Source organism: Setaria italica, chromosome III, assembly GCF_000263155.2.
Source record: "Setaria italica strain Yugu1 chromosome III, Setaria_italica_v2.0, whole genome shotgun sequence".
In the NCBI taxonomy this organism is placed as follows: Eukaryota; Viridiplantae; Streptophyta; class Magnoliopsida; order Poales; family Poaceae; genus Setaria; species Setaria italica.
In genome coordinates this window covers 46,681,230-46,705,096 of record NC_028452.1, presented here as the reverse complement: position 1 = coordinate 46,705,096, position 23,867 = coordinate 46,681,230, and the positions used below count along the sequence as shown (strand labels likewise).

The 23,867-nt window shown below is 44.8% G+C and overlaps 4 protein-coding genes across 6 annotated transcripts; 1 reads left to right on the top strand and 3 right to left on the bottom strand.

The window, feature by feature from the left end:
* Positions 1-275: 275 nt before the first annotated feature.
* LOC111256636 lies at positions 276-889 on the top strand. Its single transcript, XM_022824898.1, has 2 exons — positions 276-503; positions 621-889. The coding sequence occupies exons 1-2, from the start codon at positions 285-287 to the stop codon at positions 876-878; spliced, it is 477 nt and encodes a 158-aa protein (XP_022680633.1). The 5' UTR covers positions 276-284; the 3' UTR covers positions 879-889.
* A 4,472-nt stretch (positions 890-5,361) lies between these two features.
* Positions 5,362-7,361, bottom strand: LOC101755659. The gene has a single exon (XM_004962926.4). The coding sequence runs from the start codon at positions 6,631-6,633 to the stop codon at positions 5,611-5,613; it is 1,023 nt and encodes a 340-aa protein (XP_004962983.1). The 5' UTR covers positions 6,634-7,361; the 3' UTR covers positions 5,362-5,610.
* Positions 7,362-12,367: 5,006 nt separating this feature from the next.
* On the bottom strand, positions 12,368-19,923 carry LOC101754982 (polyadenylate-binding protein, cytoplasmic and nuclear). Of its 2 annotated transcripts, none has more exons than XM_004962924.3 (17): positions 19,663-19,923; positions 19,478-19,554; positions 18,781-18,846; positions 18,576-18,647; positions 18,142-18,214; positions 17,815-17,852; positions 17,610-17,720; positions 15,415-15,534; positions 15,240-15,320; positions 15,084-15,152; positions 14,892-14,969; positions 14,619-14,783; positions 13,750-13,857; positions 13,592-13,660; positions 13,447-13,509; positions 13,247-13,359; positions 12,368-13,151 (listed from the first exon to the last, which is right to left on the bottom strand). In XM_004962924.3, exons 1-17 carry the CDS (start codon positions 19,694-19,696, stop codon positions 12,680-12,682), a joined length of 1,809 nt encoding a protein of 602 aa, XP_004962981.1. In that variant the 5' UTR covers positions 19,697-19,923; the 3' UTR covers positions 12,368-12,679. The 2 variants fall into 2 exon arrangements, with proteins under 2 accessions (XP_004962981.1, XP_004962982.1); XM_004962925.3 differs by having other exon boundaries at positions 12,368-13,145.
* Positions 19,924-20,721: 798 nt separating this feature from the next.
* On the bottom strand, positions 20,722-23,378 carry LOC101771611. 2 transcript variants are annotated; one of them, XM_022825544.1, is made up of 8 exons: positions 22,527-23,378; positions 22,378-22,423; positions 22,202-22,282; positions 21,928-22,047; positions 21,536-21,634; positions 21,398-21,457; positions 21,212-21,306; positions 20,722-21,013 (listed from the first exon to the last, which is right to left on the bottom strand). In XM_022825544.1, exons 1-8 carry the CDS (start codon positions 23,255-23,257, stop codon positions 20,938-20,940), a joined length of 1,308 nt encoding a protein of 435 aa, XP_022681279.1. In that variant the 5' UTR covers positions 23,258-23,378; the 3' UTR covers positions 20,722-20,937. The 2 variants fall into 2 exon arrangements, with proteins under 2 accessions (XP_022681279.1, XP_022681278.1); XM_022825543.1 differs by having other exon boundaries at positions 21,398-21,634.
* Between the last annotated feature and the right edge of the window lie 489 nt (positions 23,379-23,867).

Below are 23,867 nucleotides of genomic sequence, written 5' to 3'. Positions count from 1 at the left end.
CCGGGCTGCAGCCCGGGCAGCCCGGGCCCTGGATCCGCCCCTGGGCCGGAGGGAGCAGGCAGGGGGGACGTCATCACCAAGATGCTGGTCGGAACATGGGCGATGACGCTACGGCCAACATCAACCTGCCATAGCAGCTGCCACAACTCGGTGCCCTCCAAGACAAAAAGGTGATTGAGCTTCAATTCCTCTTCGCTAACCAAGCATCGACGATCCAGGAGGCGGCCAAGAACTACTTGCACCGGCAGCAGGGGATGGCAAACACAGAGCTAGCACCTCTCAACATGCTCCTCTTCGACTACATCGACAAAGCAGCGGTGCTGGCAGACAGGCTTCAATTACCCCATCAGGGGACTGAAGCCTGGTCTGACGATCGTCAACCCAAGCCAAAGAACAAGGAGGCGCCGATGATCAAGGTTGCAGATTCATTTGCACGCATCCTGGAAGACATACCAGCTGAAGGAACCAATCAAGACGGTGGGGAATCTATCTCCATCCAGGAGGTTGGTGCAGCTTTGCAGAATCTTCAGCTGCCAACCTTGCCGTCTTCGCCAGTCATGGCCTCTGGCCATCGCTTCGCTCTGGATCAGAGCTTCTCTAATTTGTTCCATGCTTCACAGATGCTGCCAGACCCGACCAGCGACATCGAAGGCACAGCATGCGCCGACACCAGCCGCACTGACGGAGCTGTTAATGACACGGACACGACGTCCGCCGCCGCGATGCCGAACAACACAGAACGCAGCAGCCCGATTGACAACACGCTCATCGGGGCTTTCTTTACCAGGCCGGAGCCAATCCTCCACAGCGAGGAGCCACCACTGGAGGAGCCGAATCCGCCGGCGCACATGGAGTCAGCCAAATGTCGCCGTCCATGACGCATCTTCGATATGTCTACGGTACGCCGCAGCATGCGACTCTCTACTCGTCGGCCAATGCTAGCTATTCAACGCGCGCAACATAATCTATGTCGCAAGCTCGGCCTCCTGAACAATGATCTACAGCTTGTCGAGGCTGCACTGCAGGAATTCCTAGCAATGTTCCAGGGGCCACTACCACAGGAGGTGATTGCGGCGCTCACAGCGGCCTTCAACCTTGAAGACATACACGCTGACGACCTCGACGAAGCTATGGCCGCGGTGGCAGGAGAAGCCATCGCCGACATCCAGGAAGCCACCACCACTTTGCAGGCAGAAGCGCTACAGACGGCCACCTAACTACCAGTTCGATGCCTCAACTAGAGTCGTTCAGTTCGTTATGTTAAGTGCACCTTCTGAACTTTTAAGCAGTGCAAGGCGCCACTGCAGCTTATTTGAATTATTCAGAGACTTCGCATTCGATTGGGTTGTAATCCTAAAGCCACAACAATGTCATGGCGGCGTAACTCCATCTGCATGGTCCATTCTTCAATTGTCCGCTGCATTCCTGCTGGATGGGTCCCTGTCGAGGAATCAGGGCATTATTCTATGCGTCTGTGCTCTCTTCTCCTGCTGTGATAAGCCACAACTGCTGATCAGCCCTGTTTGCCGTTACAAGAGATGTCTGGCGTTCCCTCCATGATAGGAATGAACCTTGAAGTCTTACGTTGGAACGTGAGGGGGCTCAACAGAAGAGCCAGTAGAGACACGGTCCGAGAGACGATTTCCACCACCCTATGCCACATTGCATGTCTGCAAGAAAAGAAACTAAGCGAGATAGACCAATTCACGGCAGTGTATCTAGGAGGGTACAGGCTTGACGGTTACACAAGCCAGCGGGGGGTATCAGTGGCACTAGGGGTGGCATTCTCCTAACGTGGAACACCAGCTGTCAAACGTGGTAATAGGAAAGTACCATATCACGGCAACGGTAATAATGCAAGAAACGCCAAACAGCTTCTCTCTCTCGGTAGTATATGGCCTGACCAGAGCTACCAGGAAAGTGGAATTCCTTGCTGAACTACAATCTCTAAAGCCAGTATACACTTCCCAATGGCTCATCCTAAGCGACTTTAATCTCATATACAAAGCGAGCGACAAAAAAAAAAACAGCAGGCTCAACCGGTGGCAGATGAATATGTTTAGAGAGGCCTTGGATGCCTGTGACCTCCGCAAAATTCACCTACAAAATAGAAAATTCACATGGAGTAATGAGAGAAGAAACCCTACTCTTGTTAAGCTCGACAGAGTATTTGCCAATAAGCAATGGGAACATGCTTTCAGTAATCATGCCCTGCACGCCCTATCCACCTTTCTATCCGACCATTGCCCACTGTTACTTTCCAACCATTGTGGCCCGAGACGCCCAAAATCTTTCAAATTTGAAAACTACTGGACAATGCTTCCGGGATTCAAGGATACAGTCACCCGGGCATGGAGTACACAAACACCGCATGTTGAGCCATTCCATATACTTTATCACAAGTTACATGACACGGCTGTCGCATTACGGGAGTGGAGCAACCGTCTTATACCAGATGCTAGAATGCAACTGTACATGGCCCTAGAGGTTATCCTAAGGCTGGACATAGTGCAAGAACACCGTACACTCTCGGAGGCAGAGCACCTCCTGCGTAGTCGGCTAAAGACTAGGGCCATGGGCCTAGCCACCATTGAACGAGCGCGAAAGAACCAAGCTAGCAGAATTAATAACCTAAAATTAGGGGATGCTAACACATGTTTTTTCCACCGATGGGTCAACTCCAGGCGCCGAAAAAACTTCATATAGAGACTAAAGAAGGGCATAAGCTGGGCATGTACACATGAGGAAAAATCAACTGAGATCCAAAATTTCTTCAAAGAGACCATGCAGCAAAAGGGCTATTGATAAATTGCCGGGTGATAGAGCTCTAGGACCAGACAGATACACGGGGTTGTTCCTCAAATCATGTTGGGACATCATCAAGCAAGATGTAATGGCATCGGCAAATGCTTTCTACTCGCTTCATTGTAACAGCCTCAAACTAATAAACTCAGCCAACATTATCCTGTTACCAAAGAAAGAGGGGGCCGACATTGTTCAGGATCTCAGGCCCATAAGCCTGATTCATTCCTTCATCAAAATCATCACTAAAGCGTTGGCACTAAGACTACAATCGCACATGAACTCAATTGTATCCAAATGTCAGAGTGCATTAATCATGAAGCAGAGCATACATGATAATTTCATGTCGGTGCGTAATACGGCTAGACGATATCATCGAAACAAAGTATCAGCAATTTTCCTAAAATTGGATATTGCAAAGGCCTTTGACTCCATTAGGTGGGATTATCTGCTCTCCCTGATGCAATGCCTCGGCTTCCCGACGTGTTGGCATGATTAGATCACGGCGCTATTGTCAACCTCCTCCTCCAGAGTTCTCCTAAATGGGGTACCAAATCAACCGCTAAAGCATGGCAGGGGCCTACGCCAAGGTGACCCCCTCTCTCCGTTCCTTTTCATCATAGCAATTGATCCATTGTAGAGGTTACTTGAATTGGCAGCGGAGATGGGTATCTTTAGCAAGCTGCAAGGACGTGCACCTTCATGCCGGATATCGATGTACGCTGACGATGCAGTGCTATTCATTGTATCAAAAAAGGAGGAGATTGATGCACTCGTCAACATCTTGAACATGTTTGGAGAGACAACGGGGCTCAAATCAAATTTCCAAAAATCAACTGCACTCCCTATCTGTTGTGGAGGAATACAACTAAGCGAAGTTCTACAAAACCTTCCGGCAAAGCATGGCACCTTCCCGATTGAGTACCTAGGTCTACCACTATCTACGACACGTCTAAAGGCGGTTGATTTTCAACCTCTAGTGGACAAGGCTATTGGGAAACTGAGCAGTTGGAGCGCAAGGAATATGACATCAGCTGGGAGATTGATGCTTGTCAAATAGGTACTGACCGCCCAGCCCATTTATCTACTCACATCCCTAAATGCACCCAAATAAATCATGAAGATCATTGACGCTAAGAGGAAACAGTTCCTTTGGGCCAAAAAAGAAAACCTCACAAGCGGGAAGTGCAAGGTTAACTGAACCCGGTCGGCCAGACATAGGAAAGGGGGCGGCCTCGGAGTACTACATCTTGCAAAATTCTCCAGAGCTCTCTGTCTATATTGGTTATGGCAGCAATGGATGAAAAATGGCCCGCATTGGGAGGGATGCGATGTCCCCTGCATGCAAGCTGACAGTAAGCTTTTTGCGGCAGCCACGACGATAACAATTGGAGATGGTAACAAAATACCTTTCTGGGACAGTGGATGGATCAATGGCCAAAGGCCAAGAGACATGGCACCAAATCTGTTCAACATCTCCAGAAGAAAGAACAGATCGTTGCATGAGGCTCTGACTAATGACAGCTGGATTAGGGACTTGAACCTTCTACATCACAGTTTCTCGGTAACACACTTTATTGAGTACCACAGCCTATGGGCTGAGGTGAGTCGGGTGCAGCCTAGGCCAGGAGTGCCGGACACCATTGTGTGGCAGCTAACGGCAGACGGGCAATATAGTACGCAGTTAGCCTACCGCGCACAATTCTATGGGTCCACGACGACTAATTTCGAGGCCATTATTTGGAAACCTTGGGCGCCGTCCAAGTGCAAGTTCTTCAGCTGGTTGGCTATCTAGGACAGAGTCATGACAGTGGATCGACTGGCGCAACAGGGATGGCCAAGCAATCCACGTTGTATTCTTTGTGATGCAACTCAAGAGACGGGACTTCATCTATTCACCGGATGCAGCTTTGTAAGGAGAATTTGGGCAGAAATGAGTGCATGGACACGGTGTGAAAACATTGACCCAAGTTGTTGGATTCCACATAACTCGCTACACGATTGGTGGACAGCTTTCAGAAAAGGATTGCGTACCCTAATCATCCTTGTACTGTGGGAGATATGGACGGAGCAAAATGCACTGATTTTTCAACATCAGGAGCAAACACTCAGTCGCTTAGTTGCCAAGATAAAAGACCAGGCGGTTACATGGATTGCGGTAGGAGCAAAACACTTAAGAGTTTTTTAGTGGTGCTGCGTGGCGGCATTAATTGTACATAGAGACGCCTTTCTTTCCTTTCCCCATGTGTTAGTCGGGATGAGAGTGTACAGCATGAACAAAACTTTCTTTTATTTTTACCTGTCGGGCCTTCCTCTCTTTTTTAATATAGCAGCAGCTCTCCTGCTCATTTTTTTTTTAAAAGTCCAGAGGGCGGGAGCAGCCTGGCATAGATGCTCTGGACTGCAACCGCTTCTCGGAGTAGCTGGTGGCACACACATTGCCCACAAGTTTCTGAAGCTATCATTGTCTCACCCAAGAACAGAATATATGAAATCTGCAAGTTCCAAAATATTCCTCTCTTTCCTACAAGTTTCTGAAGCTATCAATGTCTCTACAAGTTACAGCACCAAACAATGCAAAATTCCATGATTTCTTATTTCAGTTGATGAAAAGAGTATCTCCTTCTGTACAAGATAATTATTTATTTCACCTCAATTTATCATTTGCTTGCCGTAAAAAAACATTTGCAGAAATCTACCTTATCTGATCCTGTTGCTTCTCAGAAAGACAAACTATGCTGCTATTTGTGTGTTTTTTTTTCTTTTCCTTGTACACCAGACTGAAGCTGAAGGTGAGAGCTCCGATGCTCAAGCCTGGAGATCACCCTTCTCCTCTGGCTCGAGCTCTCTGAGCTCGTCAGCTTCACTCCTCTTGCAGCTCCGGTAGAACATGCAGCTGACGATGATCTCGAGCACGACGCAGATCGCGTGGATGTAGGCGATGGAGAATGCCTCGCCGGCGACCCCCGGCGCGAGCCTCCCGGCGCTCCGGCGCTGCGCGACAACGCGGAGCCCGAACAGCGCCTCGGCCGCCGCCATCCCGAGGTTGGTCGGTAGCGCCAGCGCCAGCGCCGTCGACACCCGGCCCCTGATCGCCACGCACGCCCTGAGCACGGCGGCGTGCCCCGCGCACCCGGGCTCCGTCGCGGCCACGATGACGGCGAGGTTGCAGACCACGGTGGCGACGCCGATGGCGAGGGAGTAGACGATGGCGCCCGCGGCGGAGAGCGCGAGCGTCCAGAAGTGGGAGGTGAGGCCGAGCAGGTCGGCGGCGCCGAAGGCGAGGAGGAGCAGCGAGAACACGGCGGCGTTGGCGGAGAGCATGAGGAAGGCGTTGAGGAGGTGCGTGGCGGCGACGGCCGGGTACGCGCGGACGACGGCGCCGCACGGCGGGAGCGCGGAGGCGAGCTTTCGTTGCTGCCGCCGGGGCGGCGCGACGCCGCCGTCGTCCCGGTCCCGGAGCATGGCGGCGACGCAGGCCTTGGCGAGCAGCAGGAACGTGAGCGCGAACGGCAGCGTGGCCGCGAACGTGAAGACGGTCTGCGAGAGCTTGGCCTCGAGCAGCGCGAAGAAGGGCGACGGCGGGAACCCCGCGGCGGCGAATACGGAGCGGAGCCGCGCCGCCGTCCCCCGCAGCGTCGCCGACGACGGCGCCGCCGCCTCGGACGCCAGCACCGCCGCCGAGAACGGCAGCGCCAGCAGCGCCGCCACGGAGGTGAAGCAGTGGTACCCGCCGAAGAACGCCGACACCGCGGCCCGCATCACCCTCGTCGCCCTCCCCGCCGCCGTCACCGCCGCGCCACCGCGCGCCATCCCCGCTGGCCTCCTCATGTCGCAACCGAAACCGGCACCGCAACCACTCTTCTTCTTCTTCTTCTTCCTCAGAAAGCCAGAGCAGCCAGCAATGCAACAGTGGACTTGCTCTCCCTCGCTCGCGCTCGCCTTTATGGCGGGGATCGCTTGGCCGCGCCGCGATCGATGGTTGGCCGGTCAAGAGCAGGGGAGGTCGAAAGCAGATGGATGGGCGAGCGGGTGATGGACTCACCACCTACTGCTACTGATGACGGCACTGACCCGGTAACTGACTGCACGGGCTGGCGGTGGCGGGCGAGCACGGCGGGAGCTTCTTATATGGAGGAGGAAGAAGAGAGGCGGGGAAGAAGCAAGCGATCCGAGCAGAAAAAATAGAAAAGAATTTGGACTGAGCTGAAATTCATTCATCCCCGTCTCGGTAACATCTACCAAACACTATTATATGGGTGTACGAGCAGGCCAGAAGGGACGAGGACGAGGAGACGTTGCAGCCTCGCAGGCATCGTAGGTGCCGTCGGTTAGAAGGCGGCCGAGCTGGAGCCGGAAGCTGGTGTGAGGACGAAGAGAGGCTCCTGTTGCTTGGATCGTATCCCACTCAAAGGCACATAGATGCATATAAAATCTATAAGTGATGCGGAGAAGATTGGGTGTATGCACGGTTGCATTGGAGCTCTGAGACGTCGAGCGCACGGCGACGGAGTCGAGCAGAGTTGGCAGAGAATGGTGAGAGCAGAGGATGCTGGTGATGGCAGAGTGGAAGGTGTGAGACTGTCACTCTCGCTGTTGGGTGAAATTAGGTCCCGTGCCGGAAATTCACTGAAAGGCTGCCGACTGACGGTTAGGAAGGTCGGAAGGCATTTGGCCGGCTTCGGTTAGATTGGTTTCTTTGCAGGTGGGTTGCTTTCGTTGTCTTGCGTGCGCTTCACTTGGAATGGAAGTTACTTCAGAGTCATCTGGCACTATGTGCTGGGATTTTCCATTTTTCTTTTGGAGAGGGTCGATCAATATGGGTAGATGATCCATGGTGATTATTTTGGTGTGATGCTAGCATTAGGTCCTAGTCATGAGAAAAAAAAATCCAGAAGGTATTATCTTCTCACATTTCATGGATTTTGTACTATGTGCTGGGATCTCTTATTTTCTAACTTTATTTCAAGAGAGTCGTCTCTTAGGCTCAGGTCATATTCTTTTCAAAGGAAAATAAAAGGAAATGAAAACATAGTCCTATTCTAGTCTCGCACTAAGTCATATCCTGATAAAATTAAAGGCAAAATAGGCATTTTGGTTCCTGAACTTTACATCAAGGGTCAACTTCATCCTTCAACTTTCAGATCGGTCAATTTAGTCCTTCAACTTCCATTTTCGGGTCAAACTCATCCTTTGTGCTGATGTGGTGCTATATCTTAGTATGAGACTAATGTGAAAAGTTCATTTTACCCTTAGCTTATTTAGGTCAAACATGCATATGCTCATACTCCCTTGATACATACACATCAATATATTTTTTAACTAACATACGATATAGTTTTTAAAAAATGTATGTACTCATATTCTTTAAAATCATGCATGTGCTCATACAAATTAAATTTTGATATGCAAAATGTATGTACTCATATTCTTACATGATATACACAACTTAATGTATGTACACTTATGTTAAAGTTGACATGTGCTCGTATACTCGTGGTATGGTATACATGCTCCATGTATGTATTCATACTTTCTCGGTAAACATACATATGTTCATACTTATATATTTTGGATAGTACTGTTAATGTATGGCGAAAATTGAGGAGGGGAAGAAGGAGCCAAGGGCAAAAATGATTTTTCGCATTAGTTTCATGCTCATATGGAGGCCCATATCAGCATAAGGGTATGTTTGATCCAAAATCAAAAGTTGAGGACTAGGTCGACCATTCTAAAGGTCGAGGGACGAATTTGATCCTCGGTGCAAAATTTAGGAACTGAAATGGCTATTTTGCCAACATTAAATTAGAAGATATAATGTGCTCGCAGTGGATCGATTTGTACCATTCTTAAAGAAACTCCCTATAGTCACAAATAAATGGCGCATTCAAAACATAACATTGGTAGGTTCACTTCAAAAAAAAACATTGGTAGGTACCTTTTGTTATAAAATATTTACAACACTAGCAAAAGTATATTTTTTTACTAAGCTATTTTTTGGACAAATCTACTCGTATCATTTTTAATCATTTAAACTTAACACATAAAAGTAATTTAAACTAAAGTTTGAAATGGTTGACTTAAGGCAGCCCCAAAACATCGATTATTTGTGACTGAAAAGAGTAATTTTACTTTCGTTTATATTGTTTGGTCCTCTGCGACACATTTGCCACTACAATACCCTTTCATTTCATTACGACAACTTTGACTGGCAGTTAATCCATTAATATGATTTATGTGATAATTTTTTAATCATAGCTAAGTAATTTTTAATATGAACCTAATAACAATAATTTTTCTTAAAAAAATTATGTACTGATAGAGTAATAATTGACTAAATAGTACTTGTCCCACCCAATTGATATATGCCTTGTAGAATTGTAAGTAGAGAGTACTAGCTGGTCTAGTCACATCTTTGATTCAACTTTCAACATTTTGTGCTCTTAATTTCAATAAACTAATATTCCAATTGACATGGTAGAGAGAAACTGAGATCATGATTGATGCAAGTTTGTAATCGTACATGTGAAGTACTCTGGTTCACGGGCGACGGTACTGTCTAATGGAGATTTATATACAGACCACAGATCTATAGCCTGTTCTGCAAGACTTTGTCGCCATTAATGGTTTCCTGTAGCCAAGTGATTGTTCATCCAGATTGGAGATCCACCAGCAATTAGGGGCAGCTATTAGCTAAGCTGGTGGCGTACAAATCACAACACAAAAGGACAGAGCAGCCACCAAACGTTATTTTGTTGCATATTCTTCAGTTGGTCCTTGTACACGGGCATGATTGATCTCAGCTGTTGATTCCTCAATTTCATCTCCCATGCGTCTAGTACAATATTGCTACAATTTGTTGAAACAATTTTGTTTGACTGCGAAAATATATAACAAAACAAAGAAGAAGAGATAGTGTCTAGACCAAATGCTTTATCACCACGGCGCACCGGTCTACCCAACCATAAGCCCAGATCTCAGTGTCTCTCACGCATCCCCAATCTCTACCCACAAAAAGACATGTATACATGCAATTATGCAAACTTTTTCCTCCAAGACTAGGAGACAGGGCACGAGGTAGCTAGGGTCCCTCTCTTGTTCAATCAGAACCGAGCAAGATTTTGAGCCCGGAATGCACGCAACCACTGATCCGCAACATCCCAGCAAGCACAAGGACCACTGCTCACATGTGTCTGTAGCTCATAGAGTTCAGGTTCCATTCATATGATGAGCCCATGATGTCCCAGTGAATCGTACAGTTATCTGATCTAGCATGTAGCTGCTCGTATCATGCGTGTAACTGTATTATACTCCTAGATGTTCAGTTCCTGCATCTTGTAGTTCATCATGTACTGCTCTCTCCTGTGTCGGTCATCTGCTGGTGACGCATTGTTCTCAAGGGGAGTAGTTGTCACAACCACATCTTTCAGGCTGTTGGCATCAACACACACTCACAATTGTTTTTATTTTCCTTTTTCAAAAACTTCAATAATTTAATAGGTGAAGTTTGTTATGGCTTCACTTTGTTCCAGATGAGATGGGTACTGCCCAACTGTTTCCTCTGTTCACATCATGGCCATGTATCAGCAATTCAGCATCTTGCTGTCACTGACCTTTTGGGATAGGGACTACTTGGATTCCGACATCCCAATTGTAGCTTCTTGAAGCTGGTCAGCGGAGGAGTTTGAATGTTGTTCATGTTGGAATGTTCGTGTCCGGTTGCAAACTGAACGATCAGAGACTACTACTTCTCAGGACTTCAGATTAAGGAGGGTTTTCGGTATCCAAATTACCTTCGCATACCGGTTTTCGGAAGTCAAATTATCCAGGTAACTTATTTCATGGATTCACTTCACAATTCCTTTGTGCCGGAAATCGCAGAGATAAGGCACAGCACAGAATATACCCCAACAGTCTTTAGTGGGCACCATGCTAAAGCTGAAGATGTGGCAAAATTAAGCGGGGAACGGAAAGTCGAAGAAAAGATGCAGGCTCATGTGTGTGTGCAAAATTATGCAAACAAAATCAGGCAGCAAATGCTGCCAGTGTGTGCTCTGGTGTTGGGGGGGGTCCATTATCCCTGATGACAGGATAACCACCATTTTCCCTTTTAAAAAAGCCACAACCACCAATTGTTTAGGGTTCTGCATTGGGTCCCATAACCTTGAACCTATATCCATAATCCATGCATGGACTAAGTAGTTGCTGGGAACAGCTTCTTGCCTCACTTGTAGTGCATTCCCTTGATGATTGGGGTGAGTGAGCCGATGCTTTCCTTCCAGCTCCTTGCACTGTTCTCCCTTCAAGAAACTCAGTCAGCTGCAGTGACATACCATCTTCAGCACACTAGCTCATTGAGCATGTTTTGCTTGGTCACATCAACTTAATATGATGGATTTTTTTAATTTTTTATTTACATATGAATGCTGCAGCAAGATGGCTAGTATTTGGATCACCTCTAAATTATGCCGCCACAATTTTTTTGGGGGGATAATGGATCTTTTTCCCTCTTAATTGGTTGATCTTGGAACAAAAGAAAATGTGTTATGCTAAAGTGTTCCTCCTTACTGTTGAAGTTGCACTACGGGTATGAGATTCTCATTCTCTGAAAGGGTATAGTACTATGAAATAATGTGGAATAATAGCACGTGAGCAGTGCCAAATGGATAGAGATGGATCTGCAATTTGTGAGCCGAGAAGTTCGTCCATATGTGATGAGGATACTGTCAAGTTGGGCGGTAGGTCAATGATAAGAGTGTAACCCTACCATAATGCAATATCCAGCGTGTATCCATTAGTCCTAATCCAATGAGCTGGTGAAAGCATCCGATCTGACTGACCGCAATTATTTCTTCCGAATTAAACTCCCCACAAGTTCAATGGGTGTACTTGGGAAAAGTGTTTTTTCTTGTGTTTTAACTTTTGTTTTCATTGGGTTCAAATCATTGCATCAATAACCATAACCATTTGCTCCCTTCACATCCCCGGTTACTTCAAATCTGAGGCAAGTAATGCAACAGTTGACGATTATTTCACAAGAAAATTTTGTTGATACGCATAGCAATGTCGCCCTTTTTCGCAAGTTTTGCGCTAGTTCACACACCTTGCAGCAGAAGTGGCATATTCAAGCAACCCAGTTTACTACGCTATGCAAGTTTCAGAGCTCAGGGAGCATGTGAAATAGTGTTAAAGCAGTAGAATCGAAGATAGCATCATTAGGAGGCAGAAAGTCCCTCTGGTCTTGCCAACTGTCCAATCAGTCATCTTGCTTAACATGCTCCAGATGAGTAGATATGAGAAAGGCATGCATGGTCACTTGGTCAGCATCCAAAGTGGACAAAAAAATACTATTAAGTCAATGAGTAAGTTCCAGTTAACAATCAACAATTGACAATATGTAAAAACTAACCAATAAAAGAGCAATTTCCAGATAACAATCAACAACTAACAATATGTAAAGATTAACCACTAAAAGAGCACTTGTAATGTACGCAGTATTTGCAATCTGGCACTGCCTGAACTACGTTATTTACTTATTTACGGTAAGAGAATACCAACACGAGCATAGTCTTCACAGTTCATGTTATTAAATTTTAATTAATCTATCAAAAATATTCATGAATGTTTTATCCAACACAATATTTAGCGACATGGGCACAAAAGTTCACCTAACTCCTAACTGCCAAGATGGTTCATCAAACATAGATAAATCATTCTAGTGGACCATGAATTGGGGCCCGGGAACCCATAATCTGTAGGCCAGAAGCAACAGCACAGAAGCGCACTTAGCAGAGATAAGAAGCGCATATCCAGATATAGCTTTGTTTCAGGAGCATGGTCTTATCTGGCATGTTCAGTGTCGCTTCAACCACTCCTATCAGTACAAGCTTCCTGAGCGCCGCTGATTTTGTTCGGGCCTGATGGGCTCCCCGGTGAAGGGATCAAACTTGTAAGGCTCCCCTGTGAAGGGATCAAACCTTACTTGTTGGCGTTCTGCCGAATATTCAGCAGGCGACCTGGAGCGGAAATCCGAGCTTAAGTCCGTGCTGTACCCTGCAGCAGGCAGGAATCTCCTTTCCCTAGACAGAACAGCTTGTTCAGCTGATCTTTCAATACTTAAACTCTGGTCTTGTATGTATCTTCGATCAATAAGCTTTCCAGTGGTATGTCTTGATTCATGGGCTAATCTTGGTTCTGAGTATCTTTTGATGTCCAGTTCATTGTGTCGCGATTCTGTGTTTCTTACAATGGTGGATCTTTCTTCACCATATCTTCTAATCCTTGACTGAGACACTGGTAGATCATCGTAATATGATGAAGGATCATGGCCTGAGTTGTATCTACTGCTCCTGCAAGTAAAATGGAGATCACTATTCGAGCTTGACTACCACATGAACCATTTACAGTAAGGCCTGTCAGAGCAGGCATGTGAGTGCAAGCCTACCCGGGTGCCATGTAATCATAATCTTCATGTGTGTATCGCTTGCCATGCATTTCAGAATTTCTCGGCAAATAAGTAGTATCGTGTAATGAGTAGCCAAAGGCTTCAGCCTGGTGCTGCAAGTCAAAACAAAACGTTTAGGGAAACAAAAAGTATAAGTGTAAAAAGGAAAGGTGGAAGATATTGAATGAGGTAGTAATAACCTTAGCAATCAATGAAGCAAAATAATCGCCTTTATTGCGTTTATCTCCACCTGATATCAAAAACTGCATGTGCTCTTTTGTGAGGATTAATGATAACATCATTCAGGTGAGAACTTAGAAATCATTTGTGTAAACAACTAAACACCTTATTAAGGACAGCAACAGCAGATGACTCAGGAAGCTCATTGAGGCTTTTTACACAATGGACATCAATCTGGACAAAGAAGAAGGACAGGAACATCATGCTCCAGTTCATACATCAGAGAGGAACAAAAAGGAGACCTTTCTGTACAAATTACTTACGTCATATCGAGTACCAATTCCCAGACGTAGAATTCGAAGCAAGACTTCCTTGACAGCTGAAGGCAGTGAAGCAAGAGCTGATTCATAGGGGTCAGAGGCATCAGCCACCTAAGAGATAAACAAGCAGAAAATATTGTCACATATATCAACAAACACATCATCCTTTTCTCCTTACTGCAAAATGAAATGTATTCCCTTTATTTTAACTAAGTATGACTAGAAAAAGTGAAAAACCATATATATTCAAATAACAAGAAAACTGTAATTCAACTGATTGATGCTGTTCTCGAAAAAAGAAAAGAAACCTGGTTGATGCTGGAGTATTTGATGTTCCGTTTTTATAATTATATCATAAAGAAGTGAGAAGTCAGGCTATAAAAACTGGACATATATAAGCTATCAAACAGGAGAGCTCTAGTAAAATAGTTGTGCTTGTAGCCTTCAAAACAAGAGTTGACCTGCAACCTATGATACAGAATCTTAAGCCTTTTTTTTTAAAACTATAGAATCTTAAGCCTTCATGATCTTTTTTGTACGATGAAGACAATGTAGCAGGCATTTAGAGACAAGAAGAAGCTTACTCCATTATCAAACGAATACATATGACCAACCAGAGGTAGCAGGTTGACAATGGACGCTTCAGTTTTAAAAGAACAGTACACCCATAAGATTGAAGCTGATTAAACCAAAGCTATTGCAAGTGAATGGCTAGCTAAATTGAGATTTTCAAGTCTTGGTAGTTCAAGGCATTTAAGAGTCAATTGTAGGAGGTCATATCTTACTTAAAGACTTGTTAGTTTTTAAAACTAAAGGAAGCAAAAGAAGAAAAAAAGCAAAATAATTAACAACATATTAATTATCACACATACATAATTAGATAATCTCGGAGCTTTCACTTGACGATCATGTGAATCATGTCCATATCTTCCATATGAATAATCTGGCCTATCTCCTGATATATTTGATCTTCTAGTTCTCACTTCTTCACGAGATCGCTTCTTCTCATTGTCTACTGCAGGTCGAGCAACTGACACCTATTGACATAAAATGGGAGCTTATTTTGTCTAATCCAAAGTAGAAAATTAAAATAAGCAGTAAGAAACTGGCGATAACCATCAAACAGATAGCATTCGTGTTCATGCCTGGATCTTGAAAGCCGGTCCTTGATCAGGTCCTCTCACTGTTTCACCATCCATTTCTTTTATAGCATTGTCCAGCTCCTTCAATTGATAATATTCATTTTTATGTCAATCATCAAATACAGTAGTTCAAAGAATATATAAGTGCATTAATTGGATGAGAACATAGCCTCTAGAATTAAGATAAACACTTACTGAGCGACTGGCAAAGTGAACAAATCCAACTGGACATTGTCCTTTTCTTGAGATAGCAAGCCGTATTACCTGATTGCACATCAGGTCATATTGTTTTAACATTAACATTGGTTAGTAAAAACTGCAAAAATGTGACAGCCATCTTGGTGCACCAACCTCCCCGAACTGTTCAAAAAGCTTTCTCAAGTACTCCTCGTTTACGTTTGCTGGCAGATTCCCAACAAAAGCAGTCGTAATCTGGGAGTAAACAGAACAGAAATCACAATCAATGTTCAAACAGAAGATAGCTATATTTGTACCATGGAAAAAAAATGTTTCCCTTCTACATTACCTTGGCCATTTCATCAGCATCCACATGAGACTCCTTATCAGCCCAATTTATAGCAGGATGCAAAACATCGCCAAGCATAAAATCTGTTCTGGAACCGATACGGATTACTCGTGCCGCCGCCTGTGATTGATAGTTTGAGGTGGAATGAAATCAAAGGAAGCTGATTTGAGTAGAAAGCATGGACTTAAGATCATCTTCTCCGAGATGCTATTAGATATTTGTCTTTTGCTCACATCTCAGTGGGCGTAACCTCAGATAAGTGATGACTAACGAACCAAGATCTTATGTAGATAAACATACTTGTATTTTGTGGCAGCGATTAATATCAAGTGATATTTTCAGACTTAATACTATGGCAGCTCAAGATTCCTGTGGTGTAGTGATGAATCCAAGAGAAGGAAGGGAATCAAGTGTCAGCATGGGAGAGAGTGTCACAGGCACAAGAACACAGATAGATTTGGAAATAAATTGAAGAACGACCAATTAGGAAAGAGAAAAAAAATGGGGAAAGAATTAGGGTTCTGGTCTACTTTTTCTTGAATGAAAGTAATATATAGGCAAGTTACAGGATGGGAAACAATAACGGAATGGCGACAAGAGTAACAGGGGCCAATGTAGCCTTCAGATCTTCAAAATTGAAACAGTGACAGATTGTTGATTTCAGAGTTCTTGTTTCTACAAATCCTACACACGAATTTTCAGTTTTGCTGATGTTAAAACTCAGGGTAAACTTTGGAACTGCATTACCTCTCCAGCATTATGTGTTTTCAACACAGCCGCTCACAGGTTTCTAGAGAAACAAATAGAACAAAGGCCATCCAGATAAACAAATGGCAATAAAGGTCCTGAACACGCTCATCAGGTGACTCCATAAATTGATGATTTCATGTTGTTAACTACCAGATGAAGCATGTAATACAATTCATGAATGTTGCAGATCAGAAAATGCAAGCATGCAAGTACTCCTTTGGCTCATCTAACCAATCATCATCCTTGCATACAATTGTTTCATCAGGGGATTCATTTCAAATAAATCCTTGTTAAGATGATAACAGATCAAAGATACAAGATATGTATGAGATAACAATTCTGGCATATATCTTTTTCCTATATCACCAGTTCCAAATTTCTCTACGACTGTGTCGAACAAAGAATTTCTTCAATGTGTGCGGTTTCTTCAGAAGTATCCACAATACAATAGAAAATTTCTCAAGTGGAGAAGGTAACTATAAAAAGCCATCCTTTTCAACATTACTCAGTCATTTAAGACAAAATAGATGGGAGAGATTATGTTTTATATAGATCCAAAATCAATGTCAAGTATATAAGTCAGAGATGAATTCCTAAGCTTGTCAGCAGATTGTAAGGTATGTTGATAATTCGGTGCCAATTCATCATCCGGCTCCATATTGAGATTAGGACATAATGCCACTAAGGATATATGGTCACTTGATCATGCATGAAACTAATAGCACATGTGCTTCTTTTGCTAGTAGATAGATGGGATCAAATGGTTCCATCCCCATTACAAGAACAAGATGCTGAAATAAAATAACCTTTCCACACCCCTTGTTTCCTTAGTCTTTCCTTCTTTTTGGTAGAAGCATCACTGGCTGTGGATTGTGGCTGTAGATCAGGGATTGTATTCTAGTGAATATGGCAGTAGGAGTAGTAGATTTCTTATGCTGAATTAGGACAAAGTTACCCGAGTTGGCATTTGGTTGGGGAGCAAGGGCACAGGAAGAGAAAGTGCAGAGTCATTCATTGATTAGCAACAATAGAAACTTAAGAGGATAGATTGAAGGTAATTTTGCACATATCTTGGTATTTGCATAAGATTGTTTGTCCAAATAAGCTTTTTAAAAAAACAAAACAAGAGGCAACAATATTGACCAATACCTGCAAGATAAATCAGTTGACAAAGCTATGGTCAACTCTAAATAAACTACATAGCCTTTGCAAAGGGAAAAAATAAACTAAGAATGGTACACGTCAACAAAATATGAGAAAGCATATATGATTTTCACGTACTTAGACCATAGTAATAAACATCATAAAACAAGATTTAAAAATCGATGGTAAATGCAGAATTTTAATAGACTTGTAACAACCCATTTTGTTTACTGGTTGACATTTTCACAACAGAATGCGCTAACAAAACAAAAGAACTATTCTAGCAATGACTAGAGACTTACTGAGTGAGAAGAAAATCGCACGAATGCAAAACCTCGGTTTATATGCCTTTTGCTTGATGAACCAAGATTTGAAGCCATTGCAAGGTCCACCGAAACAACATCTTTGAATGTCTGTTGTATCAAAGAGAATGGCAAAATAACGTGTGTCATAGTGAAATTATTTTAAGAAGTACATAGATAACAAATATATGATTGATGGTCCTACCTTGTGAATCAATTCTTCAAATTCTTCTGAAGTCCACTCTGGCAAGACAAAAAAGGAAAGCAGACATTAGTAATTAGATAATAATTTTTATTTGCATGCATGTTTTCATAACAAAGTTCTGCAGATCAACATGTTAAAAAGACACAAACAAAAGCTCTAGCACTGATGTATTGGGTTGTTTAAGACAATGGACAGATATTACGGCTATCTAGTTTCTACAAGACAACATTGATGAGTGTTGATCCATCAACTGTATCGACATGTATTCTTCTTGGGGACAAATTTAATGCAGTATGATTCTTGATGTTCACCAAGGGTGAAGATTACCTTTGCAAAGATTTCCAAAGAAAAGTGTATCTTGATCCATTGAAAGATCGACAACAAGCCTCTTTCCTTGTAGCTGGTAAAAAACCAACAGCAAATGTATTACAAGTGTCAAGCTTGGTACATGAGACATAATGTTGTTGTTCACATCTATAATAATGAAACAGCACACTATCATCTCACTCTGGATTCAAGGTCTATAAAAAGGGAATAAAAAAAAGCAAACGTGTCGTTAAATAGAAATATGAAGAAAGTGAGAAGTGTGGCAGGTAAATTATTATACTATCAGGAATAACAAAAGGTTAAAAAGGAAAAAAAGATGTCTACATGCAGGTATGGAAACAATAGCGGCACAGGAAAAAATGACTATATACGATGCCACATATGGAAAAATTGTCAGCATTGGTAGTTTGGTACAAGAAGTACATCTTTCTTACCTCCATACCATTCTTTTGCCTTTTAGCTGTATTAGCGTACTCCCTCTTTGCAAACCGCACGAAAGCATATCCCTGAAACCATTTCAGGCAAAGAAATGGTGTTAGATATTTAAAGTATTCATGACACAGTGAAAAAAATAGAATATCTAAAATACTGAAAACATATATTGCAAGAAATATCTAAAATTTTACGGTTGTACTAGACCTTTGGAAGGCCATTCTGATCTTTCATTATACGCACGTCAACGATCTCTCCACAAGGAGAAAATACCTGTTAACACTACAAGTCAGTCCCATTAGTGGCATAACGAACAGACTGCAAGAAAACTTCCTTTAGCCATGAACACATAAGTTGAATAGTAGAAATTCTAAATATGATTAAGTTCAACACTCAAATATACAATAGTTATCCTAATCCTTCTAATATGACATACTTCTCTTATTACTAGATAGATAGAATATGACATTTTTACATGCTGGTATATTACTGTTCCACATCCAAAAAAATTACAGAATAAATAAGAGGGGCCAAGGTACAACTGTATCTTTAGATTCAACTCTTCCCATTTGGATTGCAGAAGAAATTGAAACCCCTTCTCCCATTTTACTTCACTCTGTTTTGGGTATGGTAGGCAAGTATTGAGGAGACAAATGTATCATGTATGTAATCGCAGAAATAAATAAGTAATCGCAGAACCTATAATGCCACCAACTCCACGGACAGTTACTCATCTAACACTCTGATTTGCTATTTAGACACTACTTCGATAAATAGTCGGATATACAGGTCTCAGTCAACCTCTAGATGCCTAACTACCAACACTGCACTGCACGCACACAAGCAATCTTCTATCCCCAATGGGTGGTCCACTGCAACCCTGAAACAGAAGAACCAAACCAACCTCCCGGAGCGTGCTTTCCGTCGCCGACCGCGGCAGCCCGCCGACGAACACCTCGGTGCCTTTCGCCGCCCGGCGATCTGCTCACAGTCACACACCACACATGAAAAATCCCGCGATACCCGGCGTAAAACACTCCTCTCAAAGCATAAGAAACAACTCTGCTTCCTCGATAAATACTCGCTCACCTTGCTCGTCGAAGTCGCGCCGCGCCGCCGCCATCTTATCCTGAAACAGAGGCGGCGTACGGGAGCGGGCTATCTCGCCGGAACCCGCACTAAATCGGACGCCGCGACGACCAGACAGATCGCCGGAGCCACCCGGTGTCGAGTCCGTCGGAATCCGAACGAATCGAATAGAGAAGGGGATGAATTTCACGGGATTGGTAAACGAACAGATAGTGGCGAGAACGTACGGCACAATCTGATTTTCTCCTCTTTTATTTTTCCCCTTTTATTTTCGGAACGATTGCTTCCCTTTATACTCGACGGGCTTTTGTAGAATACTGGGCTCAGCCTGTCAGATGCCGTTGTTAGGCCGGCCCAGTTTAAGCAAACGAGCTGGGCCGTCTGATTGTGAACCAGCTAGTTTCTTTTGTTTTCTTTTTGCCTCTCAAAAAGAGAAATTGGTGATATTTGTCAAAGTTTATTTGTTTATACCGAATTTGTTTTCGAAAAGTAAATATGTTTTTATGTTAGTGATAGAAGTCACTAGGCTAGTTTGCTAAGATACAAGTTAAAGAATAAAATCTTGCCACGCACTGGCCTCCAAAAATAAAAACTTACTAGTTTGCTATGCATTTGTAGCGCATTTTACAATTTGGATCACTGTATCACCCAGTTTCTTCAATCGAAGAGTAGATGCAAACTTTGGAAAGATCCAAATCCATTTTTTTCAAATCAAACGTTGGGAAATTGGAACAGCATTCCCTCCAAAACGTGAAAACGGACACTACAATAAACTGCTTTCAACCACTATCCATGTGCAGCACTCTGCAGTGTTCCCAGCTGGTTTCATTCTTATCTTCTCACAGCGCTATGGTTGTTGCTCGCCCTAACATTCTTCAAAATAAGTAACCCGTGTTAGACTGTGCCGCAGGGAGCTTAATCTCTTTTGATAATCACCTGATGATGAAAACGTATTTTATACTAATACGTTTAATCTCTTTGAAAGCGCCTGCTGGATATGTCAGTATAATTGACAAAGAATAAGCACAACACTGCAACAAGCATACTGTGAAAGGAATCACAAAAGAATTAACCCAATTACATGTACTGTCAAAATATAATCAAACATAAAAGAACTCTACAAGCATTCAACGGATTACACCAATCATCATGTTTGATGCAGGGTATTTTCCCTTTTTTTGTTTCAAAATTATAGATGCTAGCAGCTACTAAAATTTGCTAAACAGCAAGAATCGCCACAATGGTGGTGACGATGACGACTACTTTTGAAGCTGATTATGCCTTTGAGATGTGCCTCATCAATCTGGGTTGAAATCTTGGCTCCCTGGGAATCGTCTTAGGCTTCACTGACCTGCATTTTCGCCAAAAGTTTCAGCTGAAATAGTTTGAAACGAACACTTGCATACTGTCATGTATGGAAATGTACATGAATCTGTTATTTCAGTTCATTTAGAACCTCTGGGGGACTGAGATCGTGAGATTTAATGATTGACATGCAAAAGGTGGCTATCAGATCATTAGAGGAGACAAAGGACTAGAAATTCAATACCTTTTTGGCACAAATGGCCTGGTAAAATCTGGCATCGGATGTGCTCTCGGCACCTGCTCCTTCCTCAGCTGCTTGATCTCGAACTCCTCATCCACCTGCAGAAGAACACATCATACCATGTTTTCAGTTCTTGCATCTGAACAAGATGAACCTGATGCTGTAACTTTCAGATAGATGGTGCTATACCCTTTGCTGTCTTTCCCTCTCCAATTTCACTTCCTCCATGAAGCTGTTTCGCTCGGCGACCTGCAGGATGGAAGATAGCCGGTGCATGGCCCTCAGGAACTCTTCGACGGCGAGCGAGCATCGCAATGGACAACTTACTTGGTGATCAAACTTGGAGCGACCGACTGCGCGCACGTCACTGTGCAGCACGAGATCGATCGGTTCAGTGGGTTCCTTCATTGGAGGTTTCACCGGAGTCTGCAGAAGGGTCAGAGAAAGGCTGAGATAACTGACAAGGAAACAAGGTCTTCCTTCCAAGTTCAGAAACATACTAGTGAAATGTGGTGTGCCACTGTACCCAGTCAGACAAAGGTGTGACAATGGTGCTAGAGCTAGACTCAACTTCTTTTTAAGTATACTACTGATGTTTTTAGGCTGATCGTTGTACATGAAATTTCATGTAGGCATTGTCAAACGTAATGAAGCGACAATGTTCAAGCAATGTAAAAGTGAACACTGAACTGAAATTATTATAGGCGTCGCTGCCATACCTCTGGTTCATCAGTGGTATAGGGTAAACCTTGAGCCAGTGGGTTGCGCAGTCTTTCCTCCTCCATCTGCTTCTTTCTCAATCTCTGAACAAAATTCTCTTCCTTCACCCTTCCTCTTTGCTGAGTACAAGAACAGAAGCAAAGTTTCTTCAGTCAGTCATCATAATCGTCATGCAGAACATGAGCAGCTGAGCAAGCAATATTGCTTCCCAAAAAAAATGCAGAGCAAGAACTGCAGATGAGCAACACATGATGAGCGTTACATCACTCGTACCTCAGTCCTAAGGTTGAACGGATGCTGGCTCGTCACCCTAGTCACCTTCCTGCTCCAACCCCTCTCTGACGAGCCGGTGCTCTGCGATGTGCGATGAACAATATCCACACAAATTTCACTACAAATTTATCTTGATCTCGACAAAAAGTGAGATTGTGAGCATGCAGCATACGTACATTGTATGTCCTCTGCCGGCGTTGGCCTCGTGCGCGGGTTATCCTGCTGAATTTTCAGAAGAAAAAAAGCGCATCAGCAGAAGAGTCGGGAACAGCAAGAAAGCAAAGCAACGGCGACGCAAATGCAGCGATGGATCAGAATCCGAGACCTGGTGCGATCGGAGGCGTCGAGGATGCAGGCGACGCCGGCGATACCGGGGAAGGAGACCTCGGACGAGGAGGCGATGGAAGGGTACGACACGTCGGCGCCCGGCGGCGTTGCTGGCGCCGACGCCGCCGTCACGGTCGCCTCGTTCTTCCTCCTCGCGCCCCTGCCCCGCGCCTCGGGCCCGTCGCCGCCGGCCAGGAAGAGGAGCCGCTCGAACGTGTCCACCAGGTACTTGACGCGGCCCTCGCCGGGCTCCGGGAGGCCCGCAATGGCCTCCTCCATCGTCGCACTCCTCGTTGCCCGCTTCCTCGAGGCGGAGGCCTCACTGCCCCGCCGTTCTTGGCGGGCCTCGCTGCAGGTGGGCGACGAGATCATGGCCCTCACCTTGTTGCCCACCGCCTCGGAGACTCCCCGCACCGGCGCGCGCGGCGCGACGTACGCCGCCGCCCCCGGAGTCGAGCACCTCTTGGCGCAAGAACCCACCCTCCTCATGCTCGACACCCTCCCCGCCGCCGCCGCCGGCGTCTTCTTGGACGTGAAAGAAACAGGGGGTGAGCCAGAGCCGCACTTCTTGGCCGCCTTGCCGCCGGCGCCGGCGCCGCCAAGAACCGCCTCCTCTGGCGCCAGTTGATTCCCCGCCCGCGACGGCGGCGGCGGCGACACCACCACCGGCGCGAACGGCCGCCGCGCTCCTCCTCCTCTGGCGCTCCTCATCACCGTCGCGGCGGCCATCCCCGATCGAGACACGAGACCAAGAAGAGAACAAAAACGAAAAAAAGCCTTCGAATCCCCTAACGATCAATTCGCACGGCGGTTGATGAGCGAGAGTAATGAGAGGCGGGCGCGATCCAAGAGGGGTGGGATTTCGCGTTTCGAATCCGCGTGGACGAATTCGAAACCAATTTATAGCGGAGGCGGAGGGAGGGGGAGGAGAAGCGGATGAAGCAGGGCGAGGCAACGTTACGTTGGTGGTGGTGGTGGGGTGCGCGGCGCTGGGTTTTGGAGGGCGCAACGGCTAGCGGCCAAGCGGGAGGGGGGTTTGGCCGCTGCGGATTCGCTGGGCCGTTGGATCGGGGTGCGGGGGCGATCTGGGGCCGTTGGTGCGCGTGGTTGATGGGTGGATTTATTGAGCGGGTGATCGCGGTATTTACCGTTGGGGTGAAACATTGTGCTGCGAAATTAGCAGTGAATCTGTTCTTGATTCGATTTTTCTACTGGAATCCATTGAAATTCAGAGTGTATCACTATTAGGAGGCAGAAAACAAATGAGATCATGGGAGCAGAGGATTCTAGTGGTATGACATTTTTTTTCTCATGAATTTTTCAGGAATATTGCCTACAA